This window comes from Sphaeramia orbicularis, chromosome 17, assembly GCF_902148855.1.
Source record: "Sphaeramia orbicularis chromosome 17, fSphaOr1.1, whole genome shotgun sequence".
Lineage (NCBI taxonomy): Eukaryota > Metazoa > Chordata > Actinopteri > Kurtiformes > Apogonidae > Sphaeramia > Sphaeramia orbicularis.
Genome location: NC_043973.1, coordinates 55,606,371 through 55,628,677, shown reverse-complemented (window position 1 = coordinate 55,628,677; position 22,307 = coordinate 55,606,371). Strand labels below are relative to the sequence as shown.

The window sequence follows — 22,307 nt, the reverse complement described above, 5'->3', positions numbered from 1 at the left end:
GCCTTCACACGCTTCCTGAAACTTGCACAAGTGTTCCTCAAATATTGGGGTGACAACTTCTCCCATTCTTCTTTAATAGTATCTTCCAGACTTTCTCATAATAGTTTTGCTCATAGTCATTCTCTTCTTTCCATTATAAACAGTCTTTATGGACACTCCAACTATTTTTGAAATTTCCTTTGGTGTGACGAGTGCATTCAGCAAATCACACACTCTTTGACGTTTGCTTTCCTGATTACTCATATGGGCAAAAGTTTCTGAAAAGGTATGGATAATAGTGTTAGGTATGATTATGACATCAGTATATGTTTGGTTTCAAAACAATTGACGTAGTGCCTGCTGAGAAAAAACAACTAAATGTTCATTGTAAATTTTGCTTCCCCACCCTGAAGATTTTACCAATTATTTTATTTGTTTCTTTTGTTGATTTTTTTTTTCCAAAATACAACTCTGTTAAATTATCTCAGGGTGTGTATTAGTACTTTTTGAACATTTTGAGCAAAATTTCAACAATACCGCAATAATAATGATAATCCTGATAATTTTGGTCACAATAACCGTGATATGAAATTATCATATCTTTACATCCCTGGTGGAATCTCATGTGGCGTGAACCTACATGCAGAATGCTTGTACTGCTACAGAAAACACACCAGTGAACAGCGGTGTGTGTATGTGTGAGTGTGTGAGTGAGTGTGTGTGAGTGCTGATCTGAGGCTGTATAAACAGCGGCTGTACGTGGACGTCCTCCTGTTCTGGGCTCTCACTCCGGCTGAACTAAATGCTTTATGGATCCACAGCGGGAACTTCCTGCTCAGCCTATCGGGTGTTGGGTTGCGAGAGCGGTCGATGGCGTCCGATCGATGGGACTTAATTAAGACGAGCTGTTGTTGGTCACGTGAGCTGGACGTCCGTCAGCATCGTGTCCATCAAACGTCCGCGCTGAACACACTCACATCCTCAATCCCACAGACTAACCAAGGAAACCAATCAAACTAATAATCTGAGCCACGTGACCCCGTAGCCCCGCCCACTGCGCCCTCGGGACATGTGCCGCTGCGGGCCGATAAGAGGCAGGGGTCAAAGGTCAGTGCTTCATTAGGAGCAGTGTAGGTCAGAGTCAGATGTACATACAGTGTAAATACTCCGGCGTGACCTCTGACCCTGAGGCGAAAACCGACAGCGAAGAGTAACATGAGCTGAAATGAAACACGCCAACGTCCAATCACTGAGCATCATGATGGCCCGATGCAACAAAGTACAAAGGATCAGAGGTTATTTCACAAAATCCAACTCATTTCCAACAAGGTTCGACGTTGGAGACGAATAATATGTAAATATGAGTAAAGGTACAAGGCCGTTCTGGGTGGAAATAATAAAAGAACATGATTTAAGGACGACGTGGACTTAAATGGAGCTGAGACCCAGACTGAAGCTGGTCTGGTCACTGTTCAGGGTTTACGACTCAGACCCAGAAATAAAAACATCTGATCAACGTCAGGACTTTAACAGGATGAACTAACGGATTCACAGCAGAACCAGAACCACAGAACATTCAAACCTGTGGTCCAGACAACAGCGGTGGAACGTCCCACAGCGTCCAATAGGACACTATCTGAAGGACGGACACAGCTGATCCCAGACCTGTCGACTGTTCGCTGTGCTTCAGTTACAGCTGATCCCAGACCTGTCGACTGTTCGCTGTGCTTCAGTTACAGCTGATCCCAGACCTGTCGACTGTTCGCTGTGCTTCAGTTACAGCTGATCCCAGACCTGTCGACTGTTCGCTGTGCTCCGCTTCCTGCTGGTGTGTGACCACAGGAGCATTTCCTGTGCTATCTGTGGTTTCGTCGTGTTCTGGATTCGTTCTGACCTTTAATGAACCTTTGCGTTTCGTCCACAATGAGCGGTGAAGTGTTAGGTTTCCTGTGCGCTGACGCTGCCATCAGCTGATCTGACGTCTGTTTTCGGTTCGTTGGTGTTTCCCTGCGCAGCACATGTCGGACACACATGCACGTGCGCACCCCCCGCCAGCCAATCACGGCCCCCCCTGCTGCAGCCGACAGGCCTCCCGATTGGTCGGGTCGCTGAAGCGGCGGCAAAAGGCGTGGCGTCGGGCCAATGGCGTGGCGTTGGGTCAAACTGTAAACACGGCCTGATGGGTTTTCCCCCCTCAGCTCTGTCTGACAGGCAGCGAATGGAACAGACGCAGGCTCGGTTAAATGCCGTCGTCATCAGGGTTTGAGTAGATTCTTTTTACACCGTGGGCTCAGTCTGACACCAGAAACATGAAGCCCACGAAGCAGCTCCAGAGGCTGTGGAGGTGGAAACCACTAACACACAAAACACACAAAACACAAGCTGCCGCACAACGCTGCCGGTGCTGATTACAGAAGGTTTTCAGAGGGATTTTCTCCTGAAGCAGAGCTACATGCCGGCAGCTGCTCCTCCACCTCCATCCAGAGCGTGGAACGTACGACTCAGCGAGTTCAACACATTCATTATCCTGCAACATTCAGGGACTTAGTGAAGACCATGGAAAAACACAGCGTTTTCAGTAGAGGTGTTAGAAAACATTGGTTCTGCAATATATTGTGATATTTCATTTCACAATACTGTATTGATATTAAATACTACTGTATCGATATTTTAGGTATTTATTCAAATGCAGATATGGCAGAGGTTCATTTATGTTTTTTGTTGGGTTTTTTTTGTTTATATTTTATTTATTATTATTATTTAACAGTGTTTTGTTAAATAATGTTTATTTGAATCATCCTAAAAGCACTTTTTACTGTCTGAGAGAGGAAGATGGTAGTTTTTTTGTTGGGATTGAACTAAAATACTGTTCTGATGTTAGTTCTGAACAAATAGAATATGAACATTTGAACAGGATCTGAAACTGTAATGTCTGTAAAACAGAATTTCAGTTTGAACACAGGAGCATTTTGTGATACAGCATTAGATCCTGTTGGGATCAAATAAAAATGCAATTCTTCCAGGAAAAAATCTATTCTATAAAAAAATGTATAAAAAACAAAACTAATTAAAAATTACTTTTTTAACAGTATCATGATACATTGTATCATGATCCTAGTATTGTGATTTGTATCGTATCGCTACATTCTTGCCAATACACAGCCCTAGTTTTCAGCCTTTCACTGAGGAATTGAATTACACCATAAATCTGCACAAATACTAAACACATTTTTATTTGATCTTAACAGGATCTAATGCTATCTCACAAAATGTTCCTGTGTTCAAATTGAAATTCTATTTTACAGACATTATAGTTTAAGATCCTGTTCAAATGTTCATATTCTATTTGTTCAGAACTAACATCAGAACAGTATTTTAGTTCAATCCCAACAAAGGAACTACCATTATTTAATAAAAGAGAGTTAAACAAGAATAAATAAAATGTAAGTAAAAAAGTAAAACAAAAAACAAAAATGAAGCTCAATATCTGCATGTAAATAAATACCTAAAAATATCAATACAGTACTTTTTAATATCAATACAGTATTGTGAAATGAAATATCGTGATATATTGAGGACGGATGGACAGAGGACAGATGGACAGATGAACAGAGGACAGAGGGATGGATGGACAGAGGACAGATGAACAGAGGACAGAGGGATGGATGGACAGAGGACAGAGCCGGTGGAGTCAAACCTGGTCCAGTCCCAGTTTTTTCTCTCCATACATGCGGTGGAGTTCCTTCACACTCGGTGGTTTCTCAGCAGGTTCAGGTTCAGTCTGGGTTTGTTCAAACTGACTAAAAACCTTTTTAGACCATGTTACTAAAATATTGATAAGATGAAGTAAACTCTGGTCCACATGTTCTGTGTCTGATGCTTCCGTTTAAGGATGAACCCAAGGTTTTTACTCACATCACAGTTCAGATGCTGAACAGACAGATAAACTCCACACATTAACACCACCTGTAGGTTCTCTATAAAACACCATCACCAATGAACAGGAAATTCAGCGGAGGAGGATTGTTCTGATACTCCTGAAAAGTACAATATGATGGTTTGGGATCAATCACCATCTGAGGATGTGATTGACAGGTATGACTCCTCTGTCTGATTCCACTGGTGGGTCTATGGGTCAAAGGTCATGATGTCTGTAAACCTCCATCTGGTTTTGTCTGTACTAATACTATTGAAACCTTGTCTGAAATTGATCAGGTTTCATCCTGCATCACTGATAAAACAGCTGTGGCTGAAGCTTCGTTAGCAGATCCACAAATCCATCAACACAACACGTCAACGACACGAGTCCGACGATCACATTTTATTAAAAGACACCACCGTGTTTAAGAAAAAACATTCCACTACATCACAGGTACCAACATACCTGTGAAAGCACCCAGTACCACCAGTATATCCAGTACCCTCAGTACCACCAGCATATCCAATACCACCAGTACCACCAGTACCACCAGTATCACCAGTATCACCAGTACCCCCCAGTACCACCAGTATATCCAATGCCACCAGTACCACCAGTATACCCAGTACCACCAGTATCACCAGTACCCCCCAGTACCACCAGTATATCCAATGCCACCAGTACCACCAGTATACCCAGTACCACCAGTACCACCAGTAGACTCAGAAAAGTTCAGTCCAATCTTTTCCACAGACGCTTTCGTTTCTACATCTCGACTTTTGAACCAACCCCGGTCCCGCCGCCCTCGCTGTGACCTCACAGGCCGGCCCACGTGACCCCCGCCCCCCTGAAGGACCTCCCCCTCCCCCCCTCCTCACCCACCTTGCAGCCGAACATGAGGCTGATGGTGCTGTTGGTGCAGGCCACCTTGCAGTGACACAGCATGGGTGAGAAACACTCCACCTTCTTCATGCCGGGGGACATCTTGTCGGCGCCGGGGCAGTTGGCCGACAGTCGCCTCCTGCGGGAGCGCTGCCGGCTCCGGCTCCTTGCGCGCCGCCCGGCCCCCGCACCGCCTCCTCCTCCTCCACCTCCAGCCTCTTCTCCTCCTCCTCCTCCGCTGCTGCTGCTGCTCCCTGCTCTCACCATCCGCCCTCATTCCTCGCGTCGCTTCATCGCGGCGGGGAGGAAACGACTCCCAGAGCTCTTCCTTCATTCAGGGAGAACCTCCCCCCTCCTCCTCCTCCTCCTCCTCGTCCTCCTCTTCTGCGCTGACCCCTCCTCCTCTTCTCAGCTCAAGAAAATATTCCTCCTCCTCCTTCTCGGGACGAGTCCTCGTTCTCTTCGTTCGGCTCCGTCCTCCCTGTTGAACTCGTTCTCTACGCTGACGGAGTGACGAGGCGGTGAGCGCACTGACGGTTTATGTGTGTGTGTGGGTTTGTGTGTGTCTGTGTGTGTTTACTGTGTGTGTTTTCCTCTGTGGGGGTGTGATTAGTCTCTGGGGAGGGGGAGGGGGAGAGAGACCCAGAGAGAGAGAGAGAAAGAGAGAGAGAGAGAGTGGGGGTGTATCCTCAGGGAAGGTAGAGTGATGTAGGACAGAGGCAGTGACGAAGAGGAGGAAGAGGAGGCAGAAGGATGCAGCCACTGTACTTGTCATTTGTGTTTGTCTATATGTTGTATTTCTACGTTAATGTCTTCATAAATGATGTAAAATCCTCCTCAGTGTTTAAAACAAACATTTGTTCAGTTCTGTCACAAACGCAGATGAACTGGACTGAACAGACAGGAAGTGAATTTATGTCCATGGACAGGAGGGAGGAGTCATGTGACCACTAGAGGGAGCAGTGAGTCCCACTGAGGATGGGAACCACAAAGAAACAAGTGCCGAAGAAAACAAGGGATACAACTAGAAGATGTTTTCTCTAATGGATCAGAGGTCGGCAGTTCTAGGCCCGGCTCAGCTCTGATGGGTCAGAGGTTGGCGGTTCTAAGCCCGGTTCGACTCTAATGGGTCAGAGGTTGGCGGTTCTAGGCCCGGTTCGGCTCTAATGAGTCAGACGTCGGCGGTTCTCAGCCCGGCTCAGCTCTGATGGGTCAGAGGTCAGCGGTTCTGGGTCCGGCTGGGCTCTAATGGATCAGAGGTTGGCTGTTCCTGGTCAGAGGTCAGCGGTTCTGGGTTCGGCTCTGCTCTGCTCTAATGGGTCAGAGGTCGGTGGTTCTCGGCCCGGCTCTGCTCCAATGGGTCAGAGGTCGCTGGTTCTAGGCCCGGTTCAGCTCTAATGGGTCAGAGGTCGGCGGTTCTGGGTCCGGCTCAGCTCTAATGGGTCAGAGACCAGCGGTTCTCAGCCCGGCTCAGCTCTGATGGGCCAGAGGTCAGCAGTTCTGGGTCAGAGGTAGGTGGTTCTGGGCCCGGTTCGGCTCTAATGGGTCAGAGGTCGGCGGTTCTCAGCCCAGCTCAGCTCTGATGGGTCAGAGGTCGGCGGTTCTGGGTCTGGCTGGGCTCTAATGGGTCAGAAGTTGGCGGTTCTGGGCCTGGTTCAGCTCTAGTCGGTCAGAGGTTGGCGGTTCTCAGCCCGGCTCAGCTCTGATGGGTCAGAGGTCAGCGGTTTTGGGTCAGAGGTAGGTGGTTCTGGGCCCGGTTCGGGTCTAATGGGTCAGAGGTCGGCAGTTCTGGGTCAGAGGTAGGTGGTTCTGGGCCCGGTTCGGCTCTAATGGGTCAGAGGTCGGCAGTTCTGGGTCAGAGGTCGGCAGCTCTGGGCCCGGTTCGGCTCTAATGGGTATAATGATGCAGACTGAGACTCACTGCAGTGTCTCTGGTTCCTTATACTTTTTTTTCCTATTCCTCACACTAAATATTACAGTAAAATGTTAAAAAAAAAAAAAAAAAAAAAAAAGGACTGGACTGATAAATGTGTAGGTGAAATATTCTCAGTACCATTGCCTTTACCTTTTGCAGCAGCAAAAAAAGTGAAATTCAGGCTCTGGGAAAAAAAAAAAAAACACCAGTTTCTTAAGATTTGACAAGTGTTCTAATATTTTTGCACACCGCTGTATATAATGCAGTACTTGATACAGTGGGAGAAAATGAACACTGAGTAGAGTTCTATTTGACTCTGTTGGTTTGACCCTCTGACTCTACTGGACTTTCTCCTGTTGCCCCTTGGACACATTAACCCAAACCCTGGACTGGACTCACTCTGGAAAACAGACACTGGAACCAGGTGGATCCAGTTCCACCTGAATCTGCGAAAAACCACTTTCACTTCCCACAATGCACTTGGTGACAAAATTTCAGAAAAAGGCCCAAGTGATGTTCGGGTTTGTTCCATTTCAATATGAAGTAAAACTCTGATAATAATAATAATAATAATAATACTTCAGTCCCATTACTGGTCCACTGATAAAAACTAAGGGTGTATTCACACCTGAAAAGTCCTTTGGTCCGCTTATTTGATTTGGATCAAATGCGGACTTTATTTTTTTCATTTGGGTCAGATCGCATTCACATTGCACTTTTTGCTAGTGGACCAAAATGCGTGAACAGAAACACGCATGTGACGAACTGCGCTGGCACTGGACAGAAAAGTCGGGGGCGGGGTGAATCAAGAGACAGCCGGTGTTGATGAAAATAGACGTGGTGCTCCTACATACAGTTATCATTTTCGGAATATAAATTGTATTTTTACAGACACAAATTTACGAAAATAATGTTAACACTCATGAAAAGCTCAGCTGGAGCCAGTTTGGTAATATGGACATCTGACCAAATGTCAATGGTAGATTCAATTTCCTCATTGCTCCGCATCTGTCCACAGCTCATGTCTGCTGCTGTTCGCTCTGACCACCCGTAAACCTCGGCTACTTCCAGCGGCTACGGTGGCTCGTCAAGCACAAAAAGGTTCAAGATTCCTTGGTTTGGTTCGCTTCGAGGTCAGTTATATTAACACCAGAAGTGAACCGGCCCAGAGTCTGTTTGGAAGCGGGCCGAGTACGCTTGTTTGGTACGAATCAGAGTTCGCATGTTTGTATTCACACCTAAAAAAAGTCCGGACTTTCTGGGGAAACAAACTCTGGTCCGGATCAAACGTGGTAGGTGTGAATACACCCTAAACCTAAACAGGAACAAAGCAGAATAATAAACTGACAGTACAATCATTTTTATTTAGAGCCAATATTCACCCGATCTGTGACACAGTTCATAAATATTAGGACACGGAACAGATTATTCTAGTCACCACTGACAGAAAATCTGGTTTAGTTTTTAAAGAACACATGAAAGGACAGTTTACATGAAACTGAACGCCACACATGAAGTGTAGAGGTGGCGCCCCCTGCTGGACTCATTTATTTAGTCTTGTTCATAAATAAAACACATCTGAGTGTTTTCTGTTTCAACTCTGACACAGATTTAAGGGTTTTTTTGTTTGTTTTTTTACATTCTCAGTACAAAGGTTTTTGGTTCTATACATTTTCTATAATTGAAGTTTTTATTTCATTTTGTAATAGAGAATTGACATGTTTTACATTCACATAAAACATTTTACAATGTTGTTTTTCTATATTTCTTTTCCTTTCAGAAAAGAACAAAACTATCTGTACAATTGTTTTTCTGTGTATATCTCCAGTGTTTTCACTTCTTGATTAATTTTCCTCATTTTTTCAAACAACAAAACATAAATAATAATAATAATAATAATAATAATAATAATAATAATAATAATAATAATAGTAATAATATTTAAAACTGCAAGCAGTGTTAAGGCCCTCGCCCTCCCACCCGACCGCCAAGGCCATCGGCGGTGAGAGGACACTGTATCGTGGGCTCAATCCGACATTCTGCGAGACATACACCCTTTTATACTTCTGAAAATGAACTCTTCATCACAGGCTCGTCACAGCCACGCCCAACATTTGATCAAAAATGCAGGCGATAACTTTTGATCACACGTGTGGAGGTGATTTTCACCAAGATAATTTTCCCTTCATTTTAATGACTTTTTTTTCACATCCTGGTATCTCCTACTGTTGAACTAAAGGGTTACAGTCATGCTCAGGTCAAAGGTCAGACTGAATGTGTTTTGGAACATTCAACTGCTCTTCATCCTTCTTCATGGTCGGACTGTGGATCTGTTCCAACTCATTATTCTCTGTGTTTTTTTCAACCTTAGAATCGTCTGAACTCCTACACGTTATCGGTCAAACAGTACCGCGTTGGAAAGGCCCAGAAGGCGATCAGAACCAGAATGTGCAGTACCATAGAGCATCAGCAGGGGGCGGCACCGCTCCAACAGAACCAGTCTGATTTGTCAGTTCAGTTCTGAGTCCTGTTCTAACGTAAACCTGCTCCTCCTCTGAACGTGTGCGGCTTTTCTTTTCCGTGCACACACTGTATGTTTACGTGCAGGTCTGAGGCAGAGGTGGGCGGGTCTTCAGCGTGTGTGTTTTTGTCCCGTGAGGCCGTTTGGCAGCGCCTCAGCGTCTCCAGGTCAACCCAGATGGAGAGGCGTTGCCCTGGGGTGGGGGAGGGGGAGGGGTGGTGGGGGGGGAGAGTCACTTCAGGTCAGATCTGCAGCCTTTCACTGCCACTCCCTGACTACCCACAATCCTCTCTGCTCACAGGCTCCACTTGAGAGGAAAATTAAAGCTGCTAATGACGACCTGAGGGGACATCGGCGACAGAACACCACAGGTCCGTTTGACAGACAGTAGAAAACCTGTGTCTGCTGGAACGGGTTTATTCCCAAAAACACCTTCAGGTCCAGATGTTCTCATGTTTGTGTTGAATAAAGAACCTGGATCTGCTGATGGTTTCCTTTAAATGGAACATGGACTGACTGTGGAAACATCTAGAACCAACCCAGGAAACACTGTGATGTTCTACACCACCTGGAATCTAGAACAGGGGGGACAAACATACGGCCCATGGGCCAAAAGGGGCCCCCCAAACAGTCCAACACCCCCCAAAGAGTCCAATAACCCCCCAGAGTCCAACGCCCCCCCAAAGAGTTTAAACCCCCCTCAAAGAGTCCAACAACCCCAAAAGAGTCCTACACCCCCCCCCCCCCCCACGGAGTCCAACCCTCCCCCAAAGAGTGCAACCTCCCCCAAAGAGTCCAACCCCCCCAAAATGTCCAACCCCTCCAAAGAGTTCAAACCCCCCCGCCCCCCAAAGGGTCCGACCACCCCAAAAGAGTTCAACCTCTCCAAGGAGTCCAACCCCTCCAAGGAAGGAGTCCAACCCCCCAAGAGCCCAATCCCCCCCAAAGAGTCCAATGACCCCCCCAGAGTCCAACGCCCCCCCAAAGAGTTTAAACCCCCCTCAAAGAGTCCAACGACCCCAAAAGAGTCCACCCCCCCACCCCAAAGGAGTCCAACACTCCCCCAAAGAGTGCAACCTCCCTCAAAGGGTCCAAACCCCCCAAAAGGTCCCACGCCTCCAAAGAGTCCAACCCCTCCAAGGAAGGAGTCCAATCCCCCCCCCCCCCAAAGGTCCCACGCCTCCAAAGAGTCCAACCCCTCCAAGGAGTCCAACCCCTCCAAGGAAGGAGTCCAACCCCCCCCACCAAAGAGTTCATACGCCCCCCAAAGGGTCCGACCCCCCAAAAAGAGTTCAACCTCTCCAAGGAGTCCAACCTCTCCAAGGAAGGAGTCCAACCCCCCAAGAGTCCAATCCCCCCAAAGAGTCCAACCCCTCCAAGGAAGGAATCCAACCCCCCAAAGAGTCCTACCCCTCCAAAGAGTTCAAATCCCGCCCCAATGGGTCCAATACCCCCCCAAAAGAGTCAAACCCACCCCCAAAGGGTCCGACCCCTCCAAAAGGTCCCATGCCTCCAAAGGGTCCAATCCCCCCAAGGGGTCCAACCAGAACCAGTACAAACACAGTCACCATCAGAACCAGTACCAGAACCAGTACAAACACAGTCACCTTCAGAACCAGTACCAGAACCATTACAAACACAGTCACCATCAGAACCAGTACCAGAACCAGTACAAAAACAGTCACCACCAGAACCAGTAGGAGCAGACCCACCGGACCAGGAGGGACCAGTCCAAAACCAGAAAACAAAGGGACGACATCAAACGTGTCCAACAGAACCTGGACCTAAGACTCTACGTCCAAACGTCCACCAAACCAAGCAGATCTGAACCAGGACCGAGCCCTGTCACGGGTCAAAGGTCACAGCATCCAGACAGCTCTGAACCAGGACTCCGTTTCCCTCCTTCCTCCAGTTCATCTGAAGCCCCGCCCACACATTCCCAGCATCCTCTGCTGTGTTGTTCTTCCTCCTCCTCACTAACCTCTCCTTCTGTTCTCCTCACCTCCCTCAGTGTGTTGGCAGCTGTGCGTCTGTGTGTCTCTGTGTGTGTGTGTGTGTGTGCATGCGTGTGTCTGTGCACATGTCTGTGTGTGCATGTGTGTGTATGTCTGTGTGTATATGTGTGTGTGTGTGTGTGTGTGTGTGCTTGTGTGTGTGTGTGTGTGTCTGTGTTTGTTTTAACATACATGGGTGCCCCTGTTGGCTTGTGTCGTCCTCTGGGGCACATCAGAATTCCACATCACAACAAAATGAACACACACACACACAGACACACACATATATAGTCTCACACACTCACACACACACACACACACACATACAATATATATACACACACACATATGTATACATATATATGTATACATATATATGTATACATATATATATATATATACATACATATATATATATATATATATATATATATATACATACATATATATATATATATATATATATACATACATATATATATATATATACATACATATATATATATATATACATACATATATATATATATATATATACATACATATATATATATATATATATACATACATATATATATATATATATATATATATATATATATATATATATATATATATATATATATATATTTGGCCTGTAACGGTACACAAAATTTTTGGTTCGGTACGTTTTCGGTTTTCAAAGCCACGATTTGTTTTTTTTTTTCGGTTCGGTACGGGAAGAAAGAAAACCCCTCAAAATGTCTACCAATGTATTTATGAATTTTTTAACATTTTTCTCCCAATTTTTGGAGACAATAGAATATAGAAAAACAGGAATAATATAATTCTGCTACTACAAATCAAATAGAAAATAAAATAAATTATTAATATTACTAAATGTATTTTAAACATTAGTATTGCACTTTTCCCTGAAAGGTAGTTTCGAACCAACAAGAAAAATCTAATCACAGTTCTGTCAGTTCACATTCTACAGAAAAATAACATAAAATTCCACATGAAGTGTAACATCAACAAGAGGGTAAACTGGTATTCTGTTTAAACAAACTGAAGAGAATCTTTGACAACACAATGAACCAAATTATTTATTTTAGGACAGAGAACAAACTGTTTAGGACACTGTGTGTATTTGTGTGTGCCTGTGTGCACCAGGGATTTTTTTTTTTTTTTTTTTGTCGGAGCCGGGGGGTAAGGGGGGTGTGCAGTTATATACCCGGGGGTGCGGTCCATAACTAACGTAACGAACACTGTCATGAAACGAAAGTGAAACTTTACAAACTTTCAACGTTCTATTTATTCCTCTATTATACAGCGCACGTGATAGACAGACAGACAGAGCTAGTGGAAGTGTGTTAGAACTACTGTAGTTCCTAGAGGCCAAACAACATCCATCTTATTAACGTCTCTTTCCTCGTTGTTGTCTTTCACCTGAACCTGAACTGATCCAAACTGGACTGGACTGATGGTGGAGGGTCTTCAGTCTCTTCCTTCCAGGTTCACATCATATTTGTTTTGTTTTTTTTTCTTATATCAACTGCTATTTCATATTTTGGGTCAATGTGTGCGTCCTTCCATATGTCCATGTGAAACTTGCACGGATTTAAAGTTCCGCATCAAACGACATCATTCATTCCTTTTTCTTTTTCTCAACATACTGTGCCGTTTCAGTACAGCTGTGTACCGAATCAAACAGGTGTGTACCGAACGGTTCGGTTCTGTACGTGTACCGTTACAGGCCAAATATATATATATATATATATATATATATATATATATATACATACATACATATATACATACATATATACATACATATATACATACATATATATTAGGGCTGGGAATCATGGCCAATTTCCATAATCGATTCGATTTCGATTCATAAGGTTCTGAATCGATTAATCACGATTCGATTCAATTCGATTCAACTCAGTAATAATTGATTGATTCAGATTAATTTAGTGATACCAAAGTATAATTTGGAGCTGTAAGCTGATTATTTGACAACTGCAGTCATGCAACGCATCAATACTGGGATCAATATTGATATTAGAAAGGAAATAAATATGACATTTCAGCAGTAAATTGCTGAATCTGCTCTGGAATAATGAACAGGACACAAACATTGCCATGTTTCTACAATGGATCAGAAAGGACTTTGTCATCTTTATTCTGTTTTATGGCTGGAGGCTTCTACACATTGGGGGGAGTTGCTCTGTGATTGTTGGTCAGAGCGGAGTGGGGCTGGTGGGTGCACGCGCTCTGTGAATGTTAGTCGCGGGGGGGGTTAGCGTAACGGTCATTGTCGCTTTACTATTCCTCTAACTCTGTACTCAGCTATAGGTGATAGTATGGATCCAAATTATTATTCCAAGAACGACCAGCTTCTGCGACTCGCCGGACGGCCACTTTGTTCACACTGTGGGTTCAAGTTTGCGGCTGGAGGACCTCCAGCGGAGGGGTTTTCCCCACCGTGTCTTTTCCGCATCTTTTTCGCAAGCGAGACCAAGCCTTCCCCAGCGGTTCGCAAGACGGAGCCGCCTGCGGTTCCGCGTACTCCTGGTCCTGCTCTGAAAAATCAATCTCATCCACTATTAATTGATTATGCAAAATTAAAATGAGATCCATCTAAGATCGATTAAATCGATTTTTTTACCCAGCCGTAATATATATACATATATACACACACACACACACACACTCTCTCTCTCACACAGACACACACACATATATATACTCTAACATACATATACTCTCTCTCACACACATACAGTGGTGCTAAAAAGTATTTAGTCAGCCACTGATTTTGCAAGTTCTCCTACTTAGAAAGATGAGAGAGGTCTGTAATTTTCATCAGAGGTACACTTCAACTATGAGAAACAAAATGAGAAAATAAATCCAGGAAATCCCATTGTAGGATTTTCAGAGAATTTATTTGTAAATTATGGTGGAAAATAAGTATTTGGTCACCGACAAACAAGCCAGATTTCTGGCTCTCACAGACCTGTAACTTCTTCTTTAAGAAGCTCTTCTGTCCTCCACTCGTTACCTGTATTAATGGCACCTGTTTGAACTGGTTCTCTGTATGACAGACACCTGTCCACAGCCTCAAACAGTCAGACTCCAAACTCAACCATGGCCAAGACCAAAGAGCTGTTGAAGGACACCAGGAAGAAAATTGTAGACCTGCACCAGGCTGGGAAGAGTGAATCTACAATAGGCAAGCAGGTTGGTGTGAATAAATCAACTGTGGGAGCAATTGTAAGAAAATGGAAGACATATAAGACCTTTGATAATCTGCTTCGATCTGGGGCCTCACGCAAGATCTCATCCCGTGAGGTCAAAGTGATCATGAGAACGGTGAGCAAAAATCCCAGAACTACAAGGAGGGACCTGATGAATGACCTGCAGAGAGCTGGGACCGAAGTAACAAAGGCTACCATCAGTAACACACTACGCCCAGAGGGACTCAAATCCTGCAGCGCCAGGCGTGTCCCCCTGCTTAAGCCAGTCCATGTCCAGGCCCGTCTGAAGTTTGACACAGAGCATATGGATGATCCAGAAGAGGATTGGGAGAATATCATGTGGTCAGATGAAACCAAAATAGAACTTTTTGGTAAAAACTCAACTCGTGTTTGGAGGAAGAAGAATGCTGAGTTGCATCCCAAGAACACCATACCTACTGTGAAGCATGGGGGTGGAAACCTCATGCTTTGGGGCTGTTCTTCTGCAAAGGGGACAGGACGACTGATCCATGTTAAGGGAAGAATGAACGGGGCCATGTATCGTGAGATTTTAAGCCAAAACCTCCTTCCATCAGTGAGAGCACTGAAGACGGAACGTGGCTGGGTCTTCCAGCATGACAAGGATCCCAAACACACCACTCGGGCAATGAAGGAGTAAAAAGCTCTGTAAAAAGCATTTCCAAGGTCCTGGAGTGACCTAGCCAGTCTCCAGACCTCAACCCCATAGAAAATTTGTGGAGGGAGTTGAAAGTCCGTGTTGCCCAGTGATAGCCCCAAAACATCACTGCTCAAGAGGAGATCTGCATGGAGGAATGAGCCAAAATACCAGCTACAGTGTGTGCAAACCTTTGACCTCTGTCATTGGCAACAAAGATTATGTTACAAAGTACTGAGTTGAACTTTTGTTATTGACCAAATACTTATTTTCCACCATAATTTACAAATAAATAAATTCTTTAAAAATCCTACAATGTGATTTCCTGGATTTTTTTTTTGTCATTTTGTCTCTCATAGTTGAAGTGTACCTCTGATGAAAATTACAGACCTCTGTCATCTTTCTAAGTAAGAGAACTTGCAAAATCAGGGGCTGACTAAATACTTTTTTGCCCCACTGTATATTCTCACACACAGAGACACACACACACACACATACACACACACACACACACACACACACACACACACACACACACAGACACATATATACAGTACAGGCCAAAAGTTTGGACACACCTTCTCATTCTTCGCATTTTCTTTATTTTCATTACTATTTTCATTGTAGATTCTCACTGAAGGCATCGAAACTATGAATGAACACATGTGGAATTATGTACTTAACAAAAAAGTGTGAAATAACTGAAAACATCTCTTATATTCTAGTTTCTTCAAAGTAGCCACCCTTAGCTCTGATGACTGCCTTGCACACCCTTGGCATTCTCTTGATGAGCTTCCAGAGGTAGTCACCTGAAATGGTTTTCACTTCATAGCTGTGCCTTGTCAGGGTTACTTAGTGGAATTTCTTGCCTTATTGATGGGGTTGGGACCATCAGTTGTGTTGTGCAGAAGTCAGGTTGATGCACAGCTGACAGCCCTATTGGACAACTGTTAGAATGCATATTATGGCGAGAACCAATCAGCTAAGTAAAGACAAACGAGTGGCCATCATTACTTTAAGAAATGAAGGTCAGTCAGTCTAGAAAATTTCAAAAACTTTGAATGTGTCCCCAAGTGCAGTCGCAAAAACCATCAAGTGCTCCAACGAAACTGGCTCACATGAGGACCGCCCCAGGAAAGGAAGACCAAGAGTCACCTCTGATGCTGAAGATAAGTTCATCTGAGTCACCAGCCTCAGAAATCGCAAATTAACAGCAGCTCAGATTAGAGACCAGATGAATACCACACAGAGCTCTAGCAGCAGACACATCTCTACAACAACTGTTAAGAGGAGACTGCGTGAATCAGGCCTTCATGGTCAAACAGCTGCTAGGAAACCACTGCTCAGGAGAGGCAACAAACACAAGAGATTTATTTGGGCCAAGAAACCCAAGGAATGGACATTAGACCAGTGGAAATCTGTGCTTTGGTCTGATGAGTCCAAATTTCAGATCTTTGGATCCAACCGCCGTGTCTTTGTGCGACGCAGAAAAGGTGAACGGATGGATGCTACATGCCTGGTTCCCACCGTGAAGCATGGAGGGGGAGGTGTGATGGTGTGGGGGTGCTTTGCTGGTGACGCTGTTGGGGATTTATTCAAGATTGAAGGCAACCTGAATCAGCATGGCTACCACAGCATCCTGAAGTGACATGCCATTCCATCCGGTTTGCGTTTAGTTGGACCATCATTTATTTTTCAACAGGACAATGACCCCAAACACACCTCCAGGCTGTGTGAGGGATATTTGACCAAGAAGGAGAGTGATGGAGTGCTGCGCCAGATGACCTGGCCTCCACAGTCACCGGACCTGAACCCAATCGAGATGGTTTGGGGTGAGCTGGACCACAGAGTGAAGGCAAAAGGGCCAACAAGTGCTAAGCATCTCTGGGAACTTCTTCAAGACTGTTAGGAAACCATTTCAGGTGACTACCTCTGGAAGCTCATCAAGAGAATGCCAAGAGTGTGCAAAACAGTCATCAGAGCTAAGGGTGGATACTTTGAAGAAACTAGAATATAAGAGATGTTTTCAGTTATTTCACACTTTTTTGTTAAGTACATAATTCCACATGTGTTCATTCATAGTTTTGATGCCTTCAGTGAGAATCTACAATGAAAATAGTCATGAAAATAAAGAAAATACGAAGAATGAGAAGGTGTGTCCAAACTTTTGGCCTGTACTGTATATATACTCTCACACACCTATACTGTCTCTCCCTCTCTTTCACACACACACACACACACACACACACACACACTACTACTACTACTACACAGTTCCTGAAATCCCTCCCGTGGTCCAGCAGGTCTTTCAGAGCTGGTTCAGTTCTGTTGGACTCTGTTGGTTCTGACCGTGTCCATCTGCTCAGTATGAGTCGAACAAAAAGAAGAACCCAAACAGAGAACCCAAACAGAGAACAGAGAAGGTTCTGCTGCTCAGATGAAAATGTCATAAACAGTCCAGTCACTTCTGTGGGACATAGATGTAGAACCACAGAAGGAACACACACACCAGGTTGTATTGTATATTATCATATTGCACTTATCGTATCTTTTATCATATTATATATTATTGTATCGTATATTATCGTATCGTACTTACCATATTGTATCTTATCATATATACTATTGGATCATATATTATCATATTGTATTTATCATATCGTATCTTTTGTATCATATATTGTTGTTTCGTATATTATCGTATTGTACTTATCGTATCTTATATCATATATTATTGTATTGTATATTATCATATTGCACTTATCATATTGTATCTTTTATCATATTATATATTATTGCATCGTATATTATTGTATCGTACTTATCATATTGCATCTTATATATTATTGTATCATATATTATCGTATCGTACTTACTGTATTGTATCTTTCATACCATACATTACTGTATCGTATATTATTGTACTGTACTTATTGTATTGTATCTTATATCATATCATATCATATATTAGTGCATTGTATATTATCGTATTATATCTTTCGTATCATATATTATTGTATTGTACATTATTGTATCGTACTTATATATTATTGTATCATATTATTGTATCGTACTTATTGTATTGTATCTTATATCATATCACATATTATTGTATTGTACATTATCGTACTTACATTGTATCTTATATTATTCTATCATATGTTATCATATCATATATTTTTGTGTTGTACATTATCGTATCGTACTTATATCGTATCTTACCATATCATATATTATTGTATTGTATATTATCGTACTTACATTGTATCTTATATTATTCTATCATATATTATCATATCATATATTTTTGTATCATATATTATTGTATCGTACTTATCATATCATATATCATTGTATCATATATTATCGTATCGGACTTACATCATATATTATTGTATCGTATATTATCTATCGTACTTATCATATCGTATCTTATATCGTACTTATGTTGTATCTTTCTCATTGTAGATTATTGTATCATATTGTATCTTTCATATCATATATTGTTGTATTGTACATTATCGTATTGTACTAAATAACTAGTGACTACCTGCTGCCCCCCCGAAAACAAATTTGTGACTGGTAGGGGACAATGTGCCAGATGATAGCCCCCCCTCTCAGTTTGTTTGTCCTATTTTGTTCATGTTACTTATTATTTTCCTGCTCATTTTTGTTCATGATTTTGGCAGTTTTTGTTTGTTTTTTACTTTATTTTAGTACATTTTTCACTTATTGTTCACATTATTATATTGTAGTTTGTCTTTTATTCATTTCCATCCACTGTCATTGATCCAACTCCATGGGTTTTACTGGTGAATCAACGTTGGAAAAGATGACAGTGTTTCCACGGTAACTATGGAGCCTCTGAACGTCCAAATACGATCATATCTGATAACCACGAAAAGATGAAGAACTGTATTTTACACCAATTACTGACGTACCGTCTTTATTTTCCACAACCCACCGTGGACGCCCACAGCCTCCTGGGACACCACCTGGACCAGAACTCAAAGCTCAGTCCAAAGAAAAGCCAGAAAATCACAAACATCTGACCCTGAACTGACGTCACGGCAGTAACGCGAGGTTTACAGGACGAAGCTGAAGGTTCAAACGTATGCAGAGTTTTCAGGATTTAATAAAGGTGATTAAAAACACCAGGAACGTCAGCTAGAGTTCAGTGTAAAAACAGCTGATGAGTAGGAATCAACAGGACGCAGCAGTTAGAATGTCAGCATTACCCGAAAACAATCCGTGTCATTAAACTACACAGTACATCCCATAATACCTTAAGACAACAGAGCATTTCACTGAGCAAACAGGTGGAAATCTGAGTGAAAACGAATGAGAAAACCAACATTAGCAGCAATAAAAGCCTCGTTTATCATCATGGAACAAATACAGTGTTTTTGTTATTGTTAAAATCTACGACAGCCCATTTTCGCCACATCACAAAAAATAAAAACACCAGTCACTACGAGAATAAAGTTGCAATATTTCAAGAATAAAGCCATAGTATTAGGAGAATAAAGTCAAGAGTTTAAAAAAAAAAACCTCATAATTTAACAAAAATAATGTATATTTAAGAGATGGCAGTCATAATATTTTGAAAATGAATTCACAATGGTGCAGCTGTGGCTACATATGTAGTTTAAAACCACCACCAGAGGGGGAATGTGAGAGCCAATGAATAATGGGTCAATAATGTAAAGCACTTTGAGTGACCAAAAAGCGACTCTAATCCATTATTATTTGTTATTATCATTATTATTATTATTATAATTATTAAAAAGTCATGATTTGGAAATTGTCGGTTCCTCCTTCACAAAAGAGGAAATTTACTCCAAATCCGTTTGGTTCTTACGACGAAACAAACCCAAAAGTGTGCAAACTGTCTTCAAAGTCCGACTAATGCTAATGTGTGGGCGGGGCTAATAGGCTCAGTATTTGGTGGGCGGGGCTAATAGGCTCAGTAATTGGTGGGTGGGACTAATAGGCTCAGTATTTGGTAGGTGGGGCTAATAGGCTCAGTATTTGGTGGGCAGGGCTAACAGGCTCAGTAATTGGTGGGTGGGACTAATAGGCTCAGTATTTGGTAGGCGGGGCTAATAGTCTCAGTATTTGGTGGGTGGGGCTAATAGTCTCAGTATTTGGCCTTTGTGCACAAACCCCAAATGAAAGTAGAACCTCACAGAATGTTCCAGTTCTTTATTAACAGACCAGTGGGTACGACAGTATTCTGGAAATTTTTTTTTTATTTTTTTTTCTCCTGTAATGTTTTCAGTCAGTGAAGATGAATTTCCCCACGGGGACCAATAAATTAAATCTAAATCTAAATCTAAATATTTTTCCACCTGTTTTTATATTATTGTTTAATTTTCAAAATATGATGACATTATTTTAATAATATTACAACTTTATTCTTGTAAAATTATGACTCTTTTTATGTTCGACTTTATTCCCATAAAATTACAGGTTTTAGCTTGATACTTCATGACTAGGGATGTAACGATTACCGGTATAACGATAAACCGCGGTAAAACTGCAGACAGTTAGTGTTAGCATTTAAATTCTAATTATCATGATAACCGTGTTTGATTACCGCACTTTTAGGGGAAAAAACACCTATGTAAAGATCTGCTTTCATGTCAAATATTTGAGTATAGTTTTAATTTATTACAATTGTAATATTATATACCTAATATTTGGAACCACTATTCACTTTTAAAATCTTTGAAAAGGTTCATTAAGTATCTCTGTGTTATTTATGCAATAAATTATTTACATTTTTCTAATCAGATTTTTTTTGTGTCTTCTTGCCTTTTGTGTTTTTATAGTAGGTTAAAGTGAAAAAAATAAAGACATGATAAAGATGAAGTTGTGCTGAAAAACAGATACCAAACATGTGTAGAGTAAACATTTGTTTATATAGTATATAAAGACAAAATCAAAAGTACTGAAAAATGGACAAAATAGGCTCAGACCACTAAGGGTTAATATTTGAATGTTTCTGCCAACACAGTGGTTCTTAACCTTGTTGGCGGTACTGAACCCCACCAGTTTCATATGCGCATTCACCGAACCCTTCTTTATTAAAAAATAAAATATGATTTTTTTTTTCAAATTCAAGACACAGGTATATGTTTTACTGATGCACTAAATGAACCGTGCATTAACATCACTGTGTTCAAAGAACAAAACCAATACAGTGCATGAACTCACAGCAAATTCCATACCTTTTCACAAAGACATGACCTTTTTTAATACAACCACACGGAAATGGTTTTAATTTTTAACCTTATGTATTCCAATAATGAACTTATTGTATTTATGCTATTTATCATTTTTAACATTTTAACACACACCCATCACCTAATTTCCATCAGGCTACAATAATAATGAATATTTACTGCAAATCAGTGTGACTTCTGCTGTTGCCTTTGACAGACCAGTTCAGAAATGCGTGGCTTCACCTTGGCAAGTGCCACTCTCTTTCTCCATCCGCGACTGTGCGTCGGTCGTCACATGATTGTAACTGACCAGTGCGGTGACCGAAAATGTAAACAAACGCTACACATGGCTGCCTCCGTGGTTAACAGGAAGTAGCAAAAGTCATAACAACGATGTGGAAAATAATTCATCGTCAGACAAGTAGAAGAGATTATAAACACTTCCGGATGTGTTGTAGTGCTATAAGCAACAACAATACACCGTGTATACTGGATGTCAATCAGAGAAAGAGTCTCCGAAGCCGTTTGTTTACATACACGGACCTTGCCCGACACACACACCCGACTAATGAGTCGAGTGTGTGTCTTGACCTCCAGAGAACCCCTGAGACTGACTCACTGAACCCCTAGTGTTCGATCGAACCCAGGTTAAGAACCACTGTGCCAACAGAAGGTACATTGTACCAATTATTTTATTTGTTCTATTTTTTTTTTTTCTAATCCAACTTGGTTAAATTATTTCAGTGTGTGTATTAGTACTTTTTGAACATTTTGAGCACAATTTTAACAATACCGCGATAATAATGATAACCGTGATAATTTTGGTCACAATAACCACAATATGAAATTTTCATACCATTACATCCCTATTTACGACTTTATTCTTGGAATGACCAATGTTTTTATTTTTATTTTCTTCTGTGCTGTCGTAAATATCCCCGCTGAAAAGTGGAAAGCTGAACTCTTTAGT

At 42.2% G+C, this 22,307-nt stretch overlaps 1 protein-coding gene across 6 annotated transcripts in view; it reads right to left on the bottom strand.

The window, feature by feature from the left end:
• The window catches only part of LOC115437503 (disks large homolog 1-like), a 131,761-nt gene that overhangs the window by 67,035 nt on the left and 42,419 nt on the right, over nt 1-22,307 (bottom strand). The window contains exon 1 of one of the 6 annotated variants that reach the window (XM_030160706.1): nt 4,781-5,260. The exons of the other annotated variants lie outside the window; for them this stretch is intronic. Coding sequence (XP_030016566.1) covers nt 4,781-5,047 — 267 coding nt within the window. The 5' untranslated portion in view covers nt 5,048-5,260. Of the gene's footprint in view, nt 1-4,780; nt 5,261-22,307 lie in introns of those variants that run through there. 6 annotated transcript variants of the gene reach the window in all.